General features: G+C 40.2%; 1 protein-coding gene and 1 pseudogene across 2 annotated transcripts in view; one reads left to right on the top strand and one right to left on the bottom strand.

Moving 5' to 3' along the window:
* Positions 1-9711: 9711 nt before the first annotated feature.
* LOC126109666 (guanine nucleotide-binding protein subunit alpha-11-like) overlaps positions 9712-19769 on the bottom strand; it is a 128138-nt gene continuing 118080 nt past the window's right edge. For both annotated transcript variants that reach the window (XM_049914710.1, XM_049914711.1), the window contains one exon: positions 9712-10003. In XM_049914710.1, the coding sequence (XP_049770667.1) occupies positions 9921-10003 (83 nt within the window). In that variant the 3' untranslated portion in view covers positions 9712-9920. The remainder of the gene's footprint in view (positions 10004-19769) is intronic.
* Positions 11636-11753, top strand: LOC126109954 (5S ribosomal RNA; annotated as a pseudogene).

Here is a 19769-nt window from a genome sequence, read left to right as displayed (position 1 = left end):
GGAATGGGAGTTCCTCGCTGCTCCGACTTCACTTGCATATCATACTGTTGCTCGTCCACCTCTGGAACACCTTTTCTGTAATTGTCCATAAGCAACAATGCCCTTTGGGATCCATGTGCAGTGTGTGCCAGAGACCCTTGGGGTGGATAATATACAGCCCCAAATCCAGGGTTTTAACTGCCTGCCACTATCGTTACTGCAGAGGCCCAGGGCAACTTTTGATTTAGTGCAGTACAGGAGAGATTCCATTCCTGCATACATTTTTACAGTTTATTTTCTGCCATTTTAACTTAGTGTCACAATTCTATAGCTGTCATTATGGACGGGACAAAACAGGCAGACCCTGTCGGTTGCTCTGTTATCTTCCCTGATCTTATCCTCAAGGTCTGACTGTCTCGAGAATTTACTATATTCATTGTGGAACTGTATGTGATCTTGAGGGCACTGGAGCAGATGGGATGTTCTTCGAGGGCTAAATTCCTTGTATGTTTCGATTCTGTTAGAGTCCTTCACTCTCTGTAACTTTTGTACCCATCAAATAAAGCAGTCCAAAATATCCAAGATGCCCCCTCCAATTACCATGACTAGGGAAGGAGGTGTCTTTCTGCTGCGTACCAGGGCACGTGGGTATTGTCGTTCTGCTGTGTACCAGGGCACGTCTTTACTGTGAGGAATGAAAGGGCGGATGAAGGAGCCAAGGAGGCTTGTAACCATCCTCAGTTACTTACTCCCTCTGCATGCTATCATTTCTCTGTTGAGGCACAGAGTCATGTGTCGATGGGAGATGAGTGGCTGGAAGTGACTGATAGTAAGCTGCATATAGTAAAGCCCACTACATGGCTGTGGCATACTTCCTTTCAGCCACGAAGACAGGATGAGATTTTGCTTACTAGTCTTTGCATAGTCCACATCCCAATCAGTGGTACGCACGTAACTATGTTTGCTGGTGACACAGATATAGTTGTAACAGACATAAATAGGGTACTGCCAACATCTGCAACCAGGGTTTTGGAATACGTACAAAACTGGTTTGAACAGAACAGGCTAACCTAATATTTCAAAAACTAATTATATACATATAGGAAAACAAAGTCTCATCCTGATGTGAACCTCAAAATTCAAAACAAACAAATTGAAAGGATAGCTGCCACCAAATTCTTAGGTGTGCAAATTGATGTAAATTTAGACTGGAAAGCCCAAATTCTCTACCTCAGTAGCAAGTTAAGCTCTGCTTGCTTTGCATTACTCATAATTAGTACTTTATGTAGTAGAGAGTGTAGCAGAACTGTCTACTTTGCTTACGTCCATTCTGCTATCACCTATGGCCTAACCCTCTGGGGTCACAATAGGGCAAATATGAAAACCATCTTCACCTTACAAAAATGAGCTGTTAGAATAATTTCAAACAGTAAAAGAGTAACACCTTCCAAACAGTTATTTCAACACACAAATATTCTACCCTTACCATCCCTCTATATAAAAAAAGGGTTGTTAATATAAAAATGCACGTTGATAATTACAAAACCAACTCAGATCTTCACTCATGCTATACAAGAATGTGCAATGACATCCGCATAAAAAGAGTAAACAAGGCTTCAACACAAAAACAAATCAACATTCAGGGTACTATTTTATACAACAAACTTCCAACTCAGCTAAAAGAAATAAGAACATTATCAACATTCAAGGAAGTAATATTTAAATTCTTAATGACCAACTGCTATTGTAGTGTAAATGAATATCTGCAGTAATCTTGTAGCAAGTAACTACATTCATTTACCACATGTTAATAGTACCATAAATCAAATGCTTGCCACAGCCTCAATGTTAATTTTTCTGTACAAACGTGTTAAATCAATTATGTACTTTTAATGTATTTCATGTAAAAGGGCCTGAACAAAAGTGTTAAATCAATTATTTACTCGTAACTTATTTCATGTAAAAGATCCTTCTCATACTTTTATATTATTACAGTAATCAAAGTTGTATTATGCAGGAAACTGTACACCCATATCTTATTTTTGTTATACTATGTTCTTCGACAAAATTTATACATTGTACATTGTTGCTGGATGAATAAACTACAACTACTACTACGACGACGATGACGACGACGCATGGCTTCTTGCTCCAGAGAGAGGAGCCCCCAGTGTGTGGTGCTTGTGGCATGCAGATCACTGTGCACCACATTTTATTAGACTGTGTTTTATTTTCAGATGAGAGGGCCAGTGGCAGATTTGGCAGCAGATCTGCCCTCTGTTTTAAGTGATGTTCAAATAGGTGTTGTTGGGCTTTTACGGTTTTGTGATTTGTCCAACCTGTTTCGGAAAAGTTTAGTGAGATGTTCTTAAATTGTTAAGGGGTGGCTGATTCACCCACTTTTTTGTTGTCACATAGTTGCATTTTCCATGTGTCTTCTTTACTAGGTCTTCTATGGTTTTAGATCTGTTTTAATCCTAGGTGTAGCACTTCTGCCCTTTTTTAGTTATCTTTAGGCCTGTGAAATAATGTAATTGGATGGCTCAATGTGAGTGATGAGTGAATGAGTGGTATTTTATAGACTTCCTCCTCACTGTGTAGGACTGAAGGCTGCAACAACAGCATTAAATATAGCTGTATCCTTATTTTGACTTGCCCGATATCAGTTGACAATTTGTGCTACATGATAAAACTTGACTGATAAAAAACAAATTGAACTGCTTATTGTGACATGTTTATTGATTGAACAGTCTACGGGTTTACTGCCAGTTCATAGTGTCAATTGGACACTATGGACTGACAGTACACCCATGAACTATTCAATGAACTGTTTATTGCCCACATTTCACTTCCACATAATCCTACGCTCTAGGTAAACACTTACAATAATAATTTCTTAATACTTAAATTTATATTAGATAATAACTTTTCTTGAGGCATTTATTTCTATTGAGAATTTGCATTTTATATCCTCTCTGTCTCTTTCTGAAAACAATAGATTGCTACTGACCACATGGAGGAGGCACTGATTGGCAGACAGGCAAAGTGAAAAAAACAACTGGAGTATTGGTGCTTAGTATGGGATCTTTACCAGATAGGATTGACAGAGAACACAAAAAAAGTTCAAATAATGGTACTTGTTTTGTATTATTGTGAAAAAGGGAAGATAGCATCATGGATATGTTATGTTAGTTGGGTCAGCAATCATTAAAATGCAGGCATTTCATGTTGTTGCAGGAGCTTTTCATGAAATTTCATTTGCTGATTATTATGTCTCCATGCTCGTAGTCAAATGTGTGGAGTCTAGGAATCCTATGTACTCAGTTTGCTGGACGAACAGTTCAATTAATGAGTTTTATTACAAAATGAAAAGATACAGTACTTAAGTTCGCTATTACACAGATGTGTTGCAAGCAAAGAGAGACCTACAAAATAATGAATCTCCTCCAGTATAACCAATTCCAAGTCTGTGCTACATAGAGTGTACAAGTGAAATAACTAGAGTTGATGCTTCTACCCAAGTTGCTAGTCTTTTTTTATTTAATAAAATTGCAGCCAAATAGCCATATACAGTTACTTTGCTTAACATTTTACATTTACATTTTACATTTTTGCATATTCATTTATCGATTTCACTCTTTTACTGCACAGTTCTATGCGATATCGTTCACAGGCATCGTTACACAGTTCACATACACATGTTGCGGTTGGGTCGTGGTAAGTTTTGTTTTTGCAGATTAGATGATGAAAGCCGTGAGTAGAAAGTCTGGTTACAACATGTCGCTGTTCAAAGTTTGGTGCTGTCCATGAGTGGTTCGTCATTGCTTCGGTGCCATAAAACTCCGGCCATATTTTTTCTCGTTTGTCCTCCATGATCTTCAGTTGCTTTCTGGAAGCCCTGGTGTGTGGCATCATATATTGAAGTCTGATGTCTTCAATTAGGAATGTCTCTCTCGCTAGCAGGTACACTAGTCTAGATCTTGTTGTCTTTGAGAGACCTAGTGCTCTTTTTAGATAGGTCGATTTTACCTTTTCTAGTGTTTCTAGATTTTTTTCTGTCAGGTGGTCCCATATAACCTCCATCCCATAGGCCAGGATTGGCAAGATTTTTGCGTTGAATAATTTCATGGCCGTTTCTAGACTGAGTATGTCCTGTATTGCTATTATTGCTTGGGCTGCACGTTCTGTTGTATGTTTTGTGAAGCATTTGGCTGTTGGTTGCAATGTCACTCCTAGGTATTTAAAGTCTGATGAGATTTTTATTTGTTGTCCTCTGATACTGATTTCCGCATTCTTGGGTGTTTTGCCTCCTTTTCTGAAAATTACCATTTCTGTCTTTGCTATGTTTGTGTGTAGTTTGTGTTCACTGCACCATCTGTCTATTTTCTCAATGATTCTCTGCAGCTTCTGTATATCTGTTGAACCTACGGCTATGTCGTCAGTGTATGCATATACATACACATCTTCTTCATTTTCTCCAATTCGGAGTACTTCTTCAGTGGCAAGAATGTGTAGCAAAGGGCTCATTGGGTCACCCTGTAAGACTCCGTTCGATTGCAGAATGAGGTTCGAAAAAGAGAGGTTGCTAGTCTTGAAGCTGCTATTCAACTGGGCCATCACCAAATGGTCACAGCACTTATGTATTCTTCACATAATGGCCACTGCTGTCATGTTGTCGTCCTGGAGAGGGGTCGGGCAGCGTGAGATTGGCTGACATCTTGTCACAGCCATCTTTTCTCTTTCATTCCCGATGGTGTGCTGGCACTTGCCTGTACATCGTACCACTGACTTTCTCCTTCAGACATGAAATCTATTCTTGACTCCCACCTACATAGGGAGAAATGACCATCAAAGTCGGAGCTTACACAGAAAGATTTAAATGTTCATTTTTTCCAGGTGCTACTCAAGAGTGGAATGATAGAGAGAGACAGACTGAAAGTGGTTCAGTGAACTATCTGGCAAGCACATCTTTGTGAACTGTAGAGTAGTCATGTAGATGTAGGAAACTAATAAATTTGAATTAGAATTAAAGTTTCATTTCAGGAGGTGAAATGTGTAGTACAGCCAATACACACATAAAGTAAAAGTGACTTGCCATCTACTTACATTTCTGAACAAACAGCTCCTTCCTTGTGGAGGAAGAAGGGTAGATAGAGGAAAGTTAAAGAGTGAAAGCAGGTTGCTCAACCCCAGTATGAGAGGGACTGACGTGTGATGTGGATGGTAGTAAACAAAGACTTAGATGGATAAGAAGAAGATGTTTAACTATTGCATATTTTAATCTTATGTATAGACTTTTCTGTTACTTCTTGGTAGAACAATGCCATATTTAAGGCTGAGTAACCAGTACATTGGTTTTGTTCTACTGGTACACATTTTAAGGTCTGGAAAAATTCTGTGTGCTGGTGATGCATTGCACTGGGCATGACTTATTTAATTAGAAGAACTCTTTACAATCCTGTTGAAATTCTATCAACATCTTACAAACTTATGTTTCTGAGAACTTTTATAATTGTATTAATTTCATTTGCTGGAATTGTTCAGAATGTCCTTCCAACAAATTGCAAACGGCTGTTGCACGATCACATGGCGCATCATTGTTTGGGAACATGAAGTCCGTTAATGGCTGCAAATGGCCACAAAGTAGCCAAACTTAACCATCTCCAGTCAGTGATCAGTCCATTTGGACCAGAGGGCTCAGTCCATTCCACGTAAACACAGCACACACCACAACGGAGCCACCACCAGCTTGCACAGTGCCCTGTTGGCAACCTAGGTCAGTGACTTCGTGGGGTCAGCACCACATTCGAACGCTACCATCGACTCTTACCAAATGAAATCGGGACTCACCTGACCAGGTCACAGTCTTCCTGTCATCAAGGGTCAACTAACACGGTTATGAGCCCAAGAGAGGCACTGCAGGCAATGTTGTGCTGTCAGCAATGGCATCAGCATCAATCATCTGTTGCCATAGCCCCTTATTGCCAGATTTCGCTGAACTATCCTAACAGGTACATGCGTCATACATCCCACATTCATTTCTACAGTAATTCCATGCAGTGTTGCTTGTCTGTTTCCACTAATAATTGCTCTCAATTGTTAAGTACAGGCTGTCAGCCACTGCGTTGTTCACGGTGAGAGGTAGTGCTCGAAATCTGATATTCTCAGCACACTCTCGACACTGGCTCTCAGAATATTGAATTCCCTAACAATTTCCAAAATGAAATGTTCGTGCATCTAGCTGCAACTCCCATTCTACATTCAAAGTTTGTTATTTCCCGTCGTGCAACCGTAATCGTGCAAGTCACCGGAGTACAAGTGACAGCTCCGCCAGTGAGCTACCCTTTTATACCTCGTGTACATGGTATCACCACCACCTGCATATGTGTGGATCACTGTCCCGTGGCTTCTGTCACCTCAGTGTAAAGCAGTAGTTCAGGAGGGAGTGAGGCACAATTGTGGCCTCTCTCAGATGTTATTCAATCTGTACCTTGAGCACACACTAAGGGAAACCCAGGAGAAATTTGGAAGCAAGGTTAATGTTCAGAGGTAGAAATAAAATTTTGAGTTTTGTCAACAATATTGCAACTCTATATCTCACTCCCTGTGGAGCTCCATCTGTCACCACAGAACAGAACATGTCCCACGGAAAACATGTTTTCAATGGGTTCACATACCACCTCAAATATATCAAGACACGTAGGTGTAACGTCTAATAGTTCCTCGTAAACCCGTTGTTTGGAGTCAACAACCTGCACTAATATTACAAGCTGTGCACAGTCTGTTACATCGGTGGTTTCATCAGGGGCTAATCAATAAGCAACCAAAGTCTGATCTTTCCACTTCAATTGGTTTTCCAGATTTGCATCCAAGTCTCGGATTCTACCAGAAACTGTTTCCTTGGAGAGGCAGACTCCTTCAGATTTCCTTACATCTCTTGGTGTCAAGCACTGTTCGACTGCCAGCAAACAGGATTTGAACAGGACCCCCATTGAAAATGGCACACCACTTCTTGCAGTGATGTGTTCAACTTTGTAGCTTGCTCATAATGCCGCATCAGTTGAGCACTCCTCCTCGTCAGCTGTCTAAAACTAATTACATAAAACGTGTGTAAAAATTAAAATTGGTGCATATGAAGAACACAGAAAGTCTACATTACAACTTTCTTCTGCTTCAGTATTATCTGTTGCTGTACTTTGCTCCTCAAGGTGGCAGCCGGTCGCTGTATTGCATTGCTGTCAACGTCATCAAACTGCACAGCATGAAGGGACACATAGTGACACTGGATGTACTTCTTCATTGTAGTAAGCATCCCATGACAGACTGTCTGTGGAGGCAATCCATCTTTGTCAACAAATGAAAATTGTTCTTCCTAAGGAAAGGCAAAGGGCAACAGGTTATTTCGAGATGTCATTGCTACAGCGCTACGTTCACTGCAAAGTGTGAAGCACTAATAAATTCTTAGATGCCAATTGTCAAGTGTGCACCCAATAGAGCACACTCTGTAGTCACGTAGTACAGTAGGAGTGCCTGACGGGTCGCGTGCCAAATCTGCGCCTGCCCGTGGGTCATCCTGTGCTTGGTGAGCCAGTTCTACAACCTGGTAGGGAGGATATGAATTGCAGACTGGCAGTAATAAGAAAAGCATTTATCAAAAAGGGAAATTTGCTAGCACAGAATAAACTTAAGTGTTAGGAAGTCTTTTCTGAAGGTGTAGCCTTGTAGAGAAGTGACACACGGGCAATAGACAGTTTACAATATTGCGCAGTGCCTATTTTGTTCATAAGTCAATGCAACATTACCTGAACAACACTATTGTTGCAATATCATATTTATCTGCCAAAACTGAGTGAGCAACTTTCAATTAAAATGTTTCCCCATACGGTAATATGCGTAATGGGTGTACGAGTGCAGGGTATAGAAAGGTGGTTGATGACATATGGAAATTTGGGTCTGGCTGTAGGGTACGCTCAGATAGCCTAATGGAAAGGCGATATGTGGGAAATCTGGGTGTGAGTCCCAGTATGGCACAATTATATATATTTGCAGGTGTGAATACATATTGTGTAATAAACAGTTTGGACAAGAAGAGAATAAAAGCTTCTAAAATATGTATCTATAGAAGAATGCTGAAGATTAGATGGGTAGTCTGAATAACTAATGAGTAGGTGATGAAATGAGTTGGGGGAAAAAAGAAATTTGTGGCACAACAAAACTAAAAGAAGCAACCGGTCAACAGGACACATCCTGAGACGTTGAGAAATCATCAGTTTGGTGTTGGAAGAAAGTTTCTGAGGTAGAAATTGTACAGTAAGCAGGTTCTAATGGATGTGGGCAGTTGCAGTAGTTATACAGAGTTGAAAAGGTGTGCACAGACTAGACTGTTGTGGAGAACTACAGCAGACCAGTTATAGAACTGAAGACCACAGTAACAACAATGTGATCTCTCAAGTTTTTGGAGCATGACTGATTTTCAGGAGTTCAGCATTCCCTGTAATGTTTCTTTAACATATGAAAGACCATATAATTTAAAATCTAAAGCCCTCAATCTCAGGCAGTAAGGTGAAAGTAATGGCAAACTGCATCTGAGTTATACACTGTGAAATACAGAAACCAGTGGAAAACCACCTGCTATCCTTAGAACAACTGTATAAATATTTATAAGTGTTGTGTTGTTTATGCTCATTACAGTTTGAAAATGATTTGAACCATTCTGCATTCAATAATTGTTAGATTCAGCATGATAAGTTTGATCCCCAAATAAAAAAAAATATTTCTTGAATTAAGTGATACAGTTGGCTTAGTTACAAATGATGGGTCAGTGAAAGTGTGTCAGTTATAAATTTGAGCATATCCAAAATAAATATTTTAATTTGTGGGGCCCACTGAAAATTCTCTCAAAGAAAGTGACTTACTTAGATTCTGCAAAAGCAACTGCTTCATATTTCACTAAATAATTTTCAGGAATGTTGTTAACAGATCCATCAATTATCCCTTCAAAAAATGTCAAATTTTTTAGCTTTTTACTGCTGTCAGTGTCTTATATATAATTAGTTTGAGGTTTAATGTGCTGTTGGGGTCCTCCAATGACAGCCAATAGCAAGATCTTTTGACATTCTACATCATTATTTGAGGGCATTGATCAAGTACCTGGGGAAAATATTGTAACTTTCAGTCATTCTTTCTGAAAAGGATACCTGAGAGCTTCACTAATGTCACCTTAACATTTAAAACAGGCCAGAAATTAATTAGCTGCAGGAAGTAGTGAAGAAGTTGCTGTAAGTATTGCCATGGACACGGAATCAGTCAGTGTGTCAAGCAGTTGTAACTTTTAAGTGTCAGAGAAAACACCGATCAGACAGAAAGAAGTACAAAAGAGAAGGCAGCATTAAGCGGCAAGGAAGCAATGGAAACTTGAACAGAAAAATGAATCAACAACAGAGAAGTCAAAGCTGGTGGTATATCCTTGAGTTTGGGGGAGGAGAGAAAGACAGAAACAATCAGAAAAACTGTAACACCCGAGGTCCAGGATCCAAGTAAGCAGTGTGGTCAGGAAGGTAGGTTAGAATATGTTGGGTGTTCAACTTACCTGCTTTCATAGAATGATTGTCCTTTTTTGATTTCATAATCATTACATGAGCACACAGTATATGAATAATTAAAATAAAAAGATAGTTAAGTTTGTAATTCTGAAAGCATTTTATTTAACAGTCAGCATATATTTTTTCTTTATCACAGTAATTCGTAAAACTGATTATCTTCCTTAATATTTACAGTTCTTACATGGACAAACAATAAATTTGCTCCTAGATTTTCCTAATTAATTAAAATACCATATAATATGGATTTATAATTTCAGAAACGTTTTGAGAACAAATTGTTGCTATTTACAGCTCTTGCCAGGAAGCCAACAGAACAGTACATTGCAATTGTCAATATTGTTAGAAGACATGGCACTGTTCCAACATCTTCTTTATGATGAAATCTCGGACAGTTGAGAATACTGCCTCAATGTTTTTTGTATCTGAAAAATGAAGAAAAGTGAAAATAACACAAACTGATAACGTAAATTCAGTTATTTGTATAAAGGTTGACTGGTTAATGCGTAGAGAAAGTGCAGATAATCTAGAGTTGAACATTACTATTTAATTTTTTTTTAATGGCTGGTGGTTTAGTCAATAATTAATCTCAAATTCTTTTTTATAGGAATGACCTGTGGAAACTGCATGTGGTCTCAACAGACGACTACAGGCAAATTCAGAATGTTAAGCCGTGCAGGCGACCATGGCCCTAGCAGACACAGCTCACATGACAACTGAACAGGCCAACAAGTAGCTCATAGCTCACCATTTGACTCTTAATCTCACAAAGATTCATACTGAGCAACTTCAAACAAGCAACAGTGACCTTTCTAGATGTTAATAACAAAAATCAATTTCAACTGAACTGTGGTATACAGGGTCACAAAACGAAGCACAAAAATAATTTTCACACAGGCTTTGATTTCTTCCTCATGGTCCAGAGTGGAGTTATGTGCTGTAGTGGAAAGACATTCAATGAACTGCTGTCTAACATACAGCAAGAAATTGGTAAATCATAGCAATTTAAAGAAAATTAAACACATACCTCATTATCTATTCTTTCTACAAATTATCTCAATATGTAGACTGAGGGACTGGAAAGTTCTATTAGCTACATCACAATGTTTGTTAAGAAGCTGCAAGACCACAAATAATCCATATCTATACTGACATGCACTGCTTGACAGTTGCTAAGGAACACAGACATTGTTCGATAGGAAGAAACACTAGTAATGATGGACAACGTGAAGACATATGTAATAGAGATGGAGTGCTATACTTATAATGGAAAATTGTCATGTGCAAGTAAGCCTCACGGACTGACGGTTCCACACAAACTTAATTATGAATACAGACAACCATCCTGGAAATCAAGAATTTCAACCATTTTTGCCTTTTGTTGACACAGATACCAGCAAGCTATTAGGAATTACAAAGACATTTGAGAATGTTATAATTTTAAGTTTGAGGTCAAGTAGCAAGTGACAAAATAAATTTTTTTCATGTATTATAACCACAAATTCACAATTTTTTTCCCTTCACATGTACCATACTGTGAAAACCTGCTTCTTGCCAAATTTCATGATAGTAGGCCAACGGGAAGTACCCTATAGGTTTTAATGAGTTAGTTTGCAAGTATCAAAATATGTGACATAAACGGCTGTATCTTTTGATTGCATTCAATTAGAAGCCTAACATTTTTACACCACCAAGGGACCATAAATTGTAGAATGTGATATAATTTTCAGCTTGATACATGTATCCATTCCTGAGAAGAAAGTGTCATAGCTGGCATACTGACAACAGGCAGTCTGGTAACAAATGCAAAAGAATTTTTTCCATGTGATATAATTACTAATTAAATTAAACAATGGAAAATCCAGGATGAAATGTAACAATAATATGAAAAGGAAAGAGGGAGAGAAAGACAGTGGGGGGAGCATGGGGGAGAAAGACGCAAAAGTACAGGGTGTGTCAAAACTAAAACTTCACAGGTTTGAAAATTAATACAAACTTATTTTTACAACATCTTGCCATCATTCTGTAAGAAAATAGTTCAAGTTTTGACTCACACGGGCAACGGCCTTGCCACAGTGGCTACACCGGTTCCCGTGAGATCACCGAAGTTAAGCGCTGTTGGGTGTGGTCGGCACTTGGGTGGGTGACCCTCCAGGCTGCCATGCGCTGTTGCCATTTTTCGGGGTGCACCCAGCCTCGTGATGCCAATTGAGGAGCTACTCGACCGAATAGTAGTGGCTCCGGTCGAGAATACCATCATAACGACCGGGAGAGCGGTGTACTGACCCCATGCCTCTCCTAACCGCACTCTCCCTGAGGATGACACGGTGGTCGGATGACCCCAGTAGGCCACTCGCGGCCTGAAGACGGAGTGCTTTTTTTTACTCACATGGTACACCAGTGCAGAATTATGCCACCGCAAGTGTTAGCTCCAGATGCAGCAAAGATGGCTGCAGTCCCAGGCAGGCTCACTACCTTTATGGGTGGCGTAAGTGTTTTATTGAAACTGGAATTACTGTAAGACACATCAGATCGTCGGGTCATACACAAGTGAAGATGTAGAGCAAGTGAGATGAAGCTTTGTGAATAGCCCTACAAAATCAGCCTGCATCTGAAGAGCTAGATGTCCCACAGGTGCCTGACTGGTGTGTGTTAAGAACACTGTTGCATCTCAAACAGTACAAGTTTACAATGGTGCAAGAATTAAAAGGCACTGACTTTTGAGTGGAAATGTTACATTGCTCAGATGAAGATTTCCTTGGAACAGTTACCTTTAGTGATGTGTTGACTTTTCACTTAAGTGGCAATGTTAATGAACACAACTGTAGGATTTGAGGCAGTGAAAATCCATAAAGATCTCTGGAACATGAGTGTGAAAGCCCAAAATTGAATGTGTTTTGTAACTGAGGAAGAGCAAAGTTTATGAACCTTTCTTTTTCCAGGTGAAAAGTATCAACAGAATAATGTACTTAGATGTGATGGTAAACTTTTTAATCCCCCATACTTGCAATGATGACCAAGATCACAGCATGCAGTTTATGCGAGGTGGTGCACTGCCATAATACTTCTCAAACACCAAGGATTTCCTAAATGCCGATTTGTTGTTTATTTCGGGAAGGGGCGTTCAACAAGAAGGTTATCGTGCGTGTCCACTTGTCATGTAAGTGGTCGGACTGAGGTGAGCCAATTTCACGGCCCCCTAAATTCACAAGAACTGACACTTGTTTTCTTTTGGGGAGGCATCAAGAATACCATGTTTGTTCGCCCATTACCAGCTTCTCTAACAGAGCTCAGAGCCAGAATCTGTCTCGTAACTGAAATAGTCACGCCTGACATGCTGCAGCAAGTTTGGCAAGAAATCGAATTCAGGTGGGATGTGTGCTGTGTAACAAGTGGAAGTCACATTGAACCTGTTCAGGTGTAAGGTAAAAAAGGTATTTTGCTATAGAAATGACACAAAAACCATGTCTGTAGGTTAAATGAATAAATCAATGTAAGTTTTCAGACTTGTAAAGTCCTTTTTGATACACTCAATACTGGTGGAAGTGAGGTGAGATAACAGAGGGAAGGGCACGTTATCAAATATTCTGGTTTATGAGACATTCAAAATAATACTATAAGCAGTATCCTGAAGAGGGAGAAGAAAGATAGTTTGTGTGAGAAAAAAAACAGTGCATATGATTTTGATAATAATAAAAATAAAATATATTAAATGTTTCAATGTAGGTTTCAATGTAGTAGTACTTTATTTACATCGGAGCTAAGTACACGGTTTTAGCATAAGGTCCAAGAAATTCTACAAGGTGTACAACTTTGCTTCCGCTGTTTTTTTTCCCCAACATTTGAGGTTTTAATGAAACAAATTGGTTACACATGTATCATTCAAAGTATTTACCATCACTGGCCACTACTTTCTCCAATCTTTTGGGCAGTGTAGGAATCCCGTTGTAACATTACATGAGTATGTCCTATATAGTCGGATCTACTTTGCGTCACGTGAGTGAAGGGGAGTCGAAACCAGTAGTGACCCATGACGTCATATCAACTTGGGATTTTTTTTTAAATACATGTCATTCATTTCATTTCTAAATTTTATTGATTATTTACAGAGTAAAGAATGTAATTATGTATGGTACAACATTCAATAGGCAATGAGTTTTAATGAGATAGATATAAATATGTTTGGACATAACAAATAACTTTGTTGCATTATGCCTGATATGTTTTCTCTTTGTAAGAACAAAAACTTCCGTGTTGCTCGAGTGCACGATCAAGAAGTCGTCGAGTGCGGATCTGCAGTAACTTTCATGAATGGGATTAGAATTGTCAATTTACAACCCGAAGTTGATTTAAAAATTATTCTAGGGAACCACGACCCGACTTTGGTGCAAACAAATCGCGCGCGGATTCTAAAATATCGGTGCGGAATTTAATATACGCGGCTGGATATCGGGCGTTATCGTCGCGTGTATGATTCAGTAACATTAACCGCAATTTACGGACATTAGCTTGATAATAACTATAAAAGACTTATATGAGTGGCATAGTAATCGTCTTGATGCTTAAAGCAAGCGAGAAGCGATTTACTGTCGGGACACGACAAGTATTAATCACTGCATAGTCAGCTTGTTGATACGTTGCTTGGCAACTGATAAACGGACAGTGATAGAATTACTGAAACTAACTTTAAACATCAATGACCGCTACACACACATCAGAAACTAATTACTCTAACTGTGAGTGACTTCTGGATTGGATGAGTCTTTTTTTTATTTCAGCTAATTGGTATTAATAAACTTCTTTTGAGGTTGAAACTTCATCAACGGTGTCGCGCTCATTCAGTTCAGTAGAACGATAGATAGTACTAGATACGCTACTATTTATAATGGTTCTGGCTCTGAGCACTATGGGACTTAACTTCTAAGGTCATCAGTCCCCTAGAACTTAGAACTACTTAAACCTAACTAACCTAAGGACATCACACACATCCATGCCCGAGGCAGGATTCGAACCTGCGATCGTAGCGGCCGCGCGGTTCCAGACTGTAGCGCCTTTAACTGCTTGGCCACCATGGCCGGCTACTATTTATAGTTTTAAAAGAAAAGAGTGCACATACGTGTTTTTCTTTTCAGAAATGTTCATACTTTAGTCATCAGTATTCTCAAACCAGAGGCACGAGTGACACTCCCTCACAGCACTACAATATCGTGAACCCCCACACACACATCGCCCCCTTCTCGCCACATTTCTGCATTGAAAACTCTGGGATATAGCAGTGGTACGAAGAAGGAAGAAAGAAGAGGAAAGATCAGCGAAAGAAACGGAGCAAAGAGAGAGAGGGAGGTCAGCGATCCACGAATCGATCCAATTTGTGATTTCTTCATGAGATCGTAAGTGTTGGTCAGCTAGGCCATGCGCCGTTGATCTAAACAGGTGACAGTCAGAAGGAGCAATGTCTGGAGAATACGGCGGGTAGGGTAGGACTTCCCATTTTAACGTTTCCAAGCATGTTATGACCTCTTTTTTTCAACGTGGGGTCGAGTGTTGCCATGCTGCAAAATCACTTTATCGTGTCTCTCACTGTATTACGGCCGTTTGTCTTTTAATGCTCTGCTCAAACGCATTATTTGCATTTGATAATGAGGACCTGTGATTGTTTCACTTGGTTTTAACACCTCATAGTACACGACGCCGAGCTGGTCCCACCAAATGCAGAGCAGAATCTTGGAGTAGTGAATATTCGGTTTGGCCGTCAACGTGGAAGCATGGCCGGAATATCCACATGGTTTTTTGCATTTAGGGTTATTGTAATGAACCCATTTTTCATCCCCGATCACAATGCGGTGCAGAAATCCCTTCCGTTCTTGCCTCAGAAGCAACTGTTCGCAAACACACAAACGCCGTTCAATGTCCCTTGGTTTCAGCTCACACAGGACCCAAGTTGTTCTTCCTGAATCGTGCCCATAGCCTTGAGACGTTTTGAAATGGCTTTCTGTGTCACTCCCACTAATCGTGCCAAATCTTCTTGAGTTTGATACTAGTCTTCACTCAGCAATGTCTCCAGTTCTGCATCTTCAAAAACATTCTCTCTTCCACCACTATGCCAGTCTATGACGTTAAAATCACCATTCTTGAAGTGTTGAAACCACTCACAACACGTTCTTTCACTAATAGCATCCTTATAATACGTAGTTGAGAGCATTCGATGAGACTCAGCCACTGTTTTTTTTCACATTGAAACAAAACAGTAACACCTCCCGCAAATGATGAAAATTAGGCTCGTAAATTGACATTTTCAATCAAGAACAACTTTCTGATGCAGACACTAATCCACAAATGTTTGAATGAGATTATATTGACCGAGGTCCAAGCTAACTTCCTGATGTCTGCGACCTGTTTCGTTCAACCACTACTTACCATTTTCGCCACCTATCGGCAAATGGCGGAAGCAAAGTTGTACACCTTGTAATTAAAAAAAATAAATAAATCAAAAATAAAAAAAGCATTTGAAAGGGATTCTTCAGAAACTTTGTAAAGTACATACACCATGTAGTAGATTTAAGAATCTTAATAGCTACATACTCTCACAACTTTGACCGTGTGACAACTACACGATATAAAATTGAAATGTGCACTCAGCAGTACCAGTAATTTTTAAGTATGAGGATTAGTATTACATGTGTGCAGATTATGGCTATTCAAGTGTGTCACTGAAGGGAATGGTGTTTCTTTCAGTTATATGAAACTTGGACTTACTCCATAGATGTACATCATAAGCTGCTAAATAAATAAATGAATTTCCGTCTTTGTTTGGGAGGTCAGTCTTCCTGTTTATCTCCCCACCGCCCCCCCACCCCCCCACCCCATCCCCTTCCCAGCACCAGCCCTGGTGGGAGACCCTTCTATCTGACTTCCCATACTCGGCTTTCTATGGTTTGCCAGTTTTACTGTTTGGCCACAATGGACTGACACTTCATGAGCATTGGCAGGAATGGTGGGGGACATGCCTTGCTCTCCATGAGGACAATTGAGGAGAGAGGAACACTGAAGGAATAGCAACACTAACACCTTTCTGCAGTGCTGGCGCTCTTACCTATGTTTTGTGCTTATATCAGGTTAGTGCATAAGTTTGTAGTGTTATTGTTTTGCATGTTGGTATTCTGGTTCCTATGAGTTTATTATCATTTGCCATTTTTTATTTGCAGTTCACTGCTACTATTTGAATTTACATTTCGTCCTTTGGCATAGTGAGCAGAGCTGTGGATGTGGTGTCACCGCCAGACACCACACTTGCTAGGTGGTAGCCTTTAAATCGGCCACGGTCAGTGATTGCAGACCGAGCGACGCCACACGGCAGGTCTAGTCTAGCGAGACTCCTGAGCACTCGCCCCAGTTGTACAGCCGACTTTGCTAGCGATGGTTCACTGACTACATACGTTCTCATTTGCAGAGACGATAGTTTAGTATAGCCTTCAGCTACATCATTTGCTACAACCTAGCAAGGTGCCATATTCAGTTACTACGTATCCTGAACAGATAATATTTTGAATCATGTACTGTCAAGAGCGGCGTTCATCATTAATGGATTAAAGTTAAGTATCTAACTAATTACGTCCGCTTTCTGAATTCTCATTCCTTGTCATGTTCCAGACCTCATGTCAGTATAGTTCTTCCCTCCTCATGCCAGCCTGCGTGAGCTAAAACGCGTGCATTTCGGCCTCCAGTAACACGGTGTTGGCTCTGCCAACACAACAGTGGATGCTAGAAAACCAAGTGCCAAGTGGAGGAATCAGAACATTTCTGACATATTCTTCTGTTTGGGTTCAATAGAGGGATGGCAGCAGTTGAGGCACAATGTATGACGATAATACCATTGGATAGAGCATGACAAGAAAATGGTTTTCTTATTTTAAGGAGGACTGTTTTGACATTGTGACTGTACACTGGGTTTGATGAAGATTGTTTGAATGTATTGATGCATAATGATCCATGTCAGTGTACCCAAAAACTGGCAATGTGATGAACTGTGGTCATTCCACCATTGTGTGACATTTGCATACAAAGAGAAAAGTGCAGAAATTGTGTATGTGAGTACCACATGGTGTAAGCCAAAATCAAAAAAATCAGTGGATGGCCATATGTGCATCTCTGCTGGCTCATGAACAACACCAACCATTCCTACCTATCCTGTGTCATTATTGGTGATGAGAAATAGCATCTTTATGTTAACATAAGGGAAATAAAGGAATGGCTGAGCCCAAACAAAGCAGAAACTCCTTGTATGAAAATCTGCGCACATCCACAAAAGATGCATCTAGTGGAACAACAACGGTGTGGTATACTATGAATTGCTTCCCAGAGTTATGACTATCACTGCTGACATTTACTGTCAACAATTCACACGTCTTGTAGATGCAATCCAAGAATAATGATTGGGAAGACTGTGTGAGGTAATGCTACTGCACAATAATGCCCTCCCGCCATCTGCTAGATTTACAAAAACACTGTATGGGAGATTGGTTGGGAAATCATTCCACACCCATGTTATTCACCTGATCTTGTGGCCTGAGATTTTCACTCTCTATCAATCTATCAAACACTCTTCCGGATGGATATGTGCTGCGAACAGCACTCTACAAGTTGTTCACCTCAAAACTCTGTGATTTCTATAGTCGCGGAATTGATAAGTTACCCCAGCATTGGCAGACAGTTGTAAATAGTGAAGGAGAATATATTATTGATGACTAAATTTTGTGTTATGTATGTATGTTGTCTTTATTAAACTTATGGAAAACTGCTCTGAACTTATGCACCAACAAAGCAGGGCTAGCACAAGTGGAAATCTTGGCAGCACTCTTCTGACTAGCATAAATTTTCTCCATTACTGGCAGCACCAATAAAATGGGTCAGCTTATTGTGATCAAATTGTACATGTGGACTGACGAATTGTGTCAAATTTATTGTTGACAGCAAATACCATCTGCCTCTGTTTGTGTGCCTTTACCCATTTGAAATATTAGTTGACAGACTGAAATCCCATCCACCCAGGCTAGCCCTCACTTGAGCAGTTGAAAAGTATTGTGTGTTAAACATACACTATGTGATCAAAAGTATCCAGACACTCCCAAAAACATATGTTTTTCATATTAGGTGCATTTTACTGCCACCTACTGTCAGTTACTCCATATCAGTGACCTCAGTAGTCATTAGCCATTGTGAGAGAGCAGAATGGGGCACTCCACGGAGCTCAAAGACTTCGAACATGGTTAGGCGGTTGGGTGTTACTTGTGTCATACATCCGTATGCGAGATTTCCAGACTCCTAAACATCCCTAGGTCCACTGTTTCCGGTTTGACAGTGAAGGGTCACATACACCACAAAAGCGTGCAGGCTGACCTTGTCTGTTGATTGACAGAGACCACCGACAGTTTAAGAGGGTCGTAATGTGTAATAGGCAGACATCTATCCAGACCATCTCACATGAATTCTAAATTGCATCAGGATCCACTGCAAGTACTGTGGCAGTGAGAAAACTTGAATTTCATTGTTGAGTGGCTGCTCATAAGCCACACACCACGCTGGTAAATGCCAAAGGACACCTTACTCGGTGTAAGGAGGGTAAACGTTGGACGATTGAACAATGGTAAAATGGTGTGTGGAGCAATGAATCATGATACACAATGTGGCAATCCAATGGCAGGGCGTGGGTATGGCGAATGCCCGGTGAACATCATCTGCTAGCATGTGTAGTGCCAACAGTAAAATCCTGATGCTGTGGTGTTATGGTGGGGTCGTGTGTTTCATGGAGGGGGCTTGCACCCCTTGTTGTTTTGCATGGCACTATCACAGCACAGACCTACAGTAATGTTTTAAGCACCGTCTTGCTTCCCACTGATGAAGAGCAATTCAGGGATGCTGGTTGCATCTTTCAACACAATCAAGCTCCTGTTCATAATGCACGGCCTGTGGCAGAGTGGTTAGATGACAGTAACATCCTTATAATGAACTGGCCTGTATAGAGTTCTGACCTGAATCGTATAGAACACCTTTGGGATGTTTTGGAATGCCGAGTTCGTACCAGACCTCACTGACTGACATTGATACCTCTCCTCAGTGCAGCACTCCGTGAAGAATGGGCTGCTATTCCACAATAAACCTCCCAGCACCTGATTGAACACATTACTGTAAGAA

This window comes from Schistocerca cancellata, chromosome 12, assembly GCF_023864275.1.
Source record: "Schistocerca cancellata isolate TAMUIC-IGC-003103 chromosome 12, iqSchCanc2.1, whole genome shotgun sequence".
Lineage (NCBI taxonomy): Eukaryota > Metazoa > Arthropoda > Insecta > Orthoptera > Acrididae > Schistocerca > Schistocerca cancellata.
The sequence above is the reverse complement of the archived record's forward strand: the minus strand, read 5'-3'. Positions and strand labels throughout refer to the sequence as shown.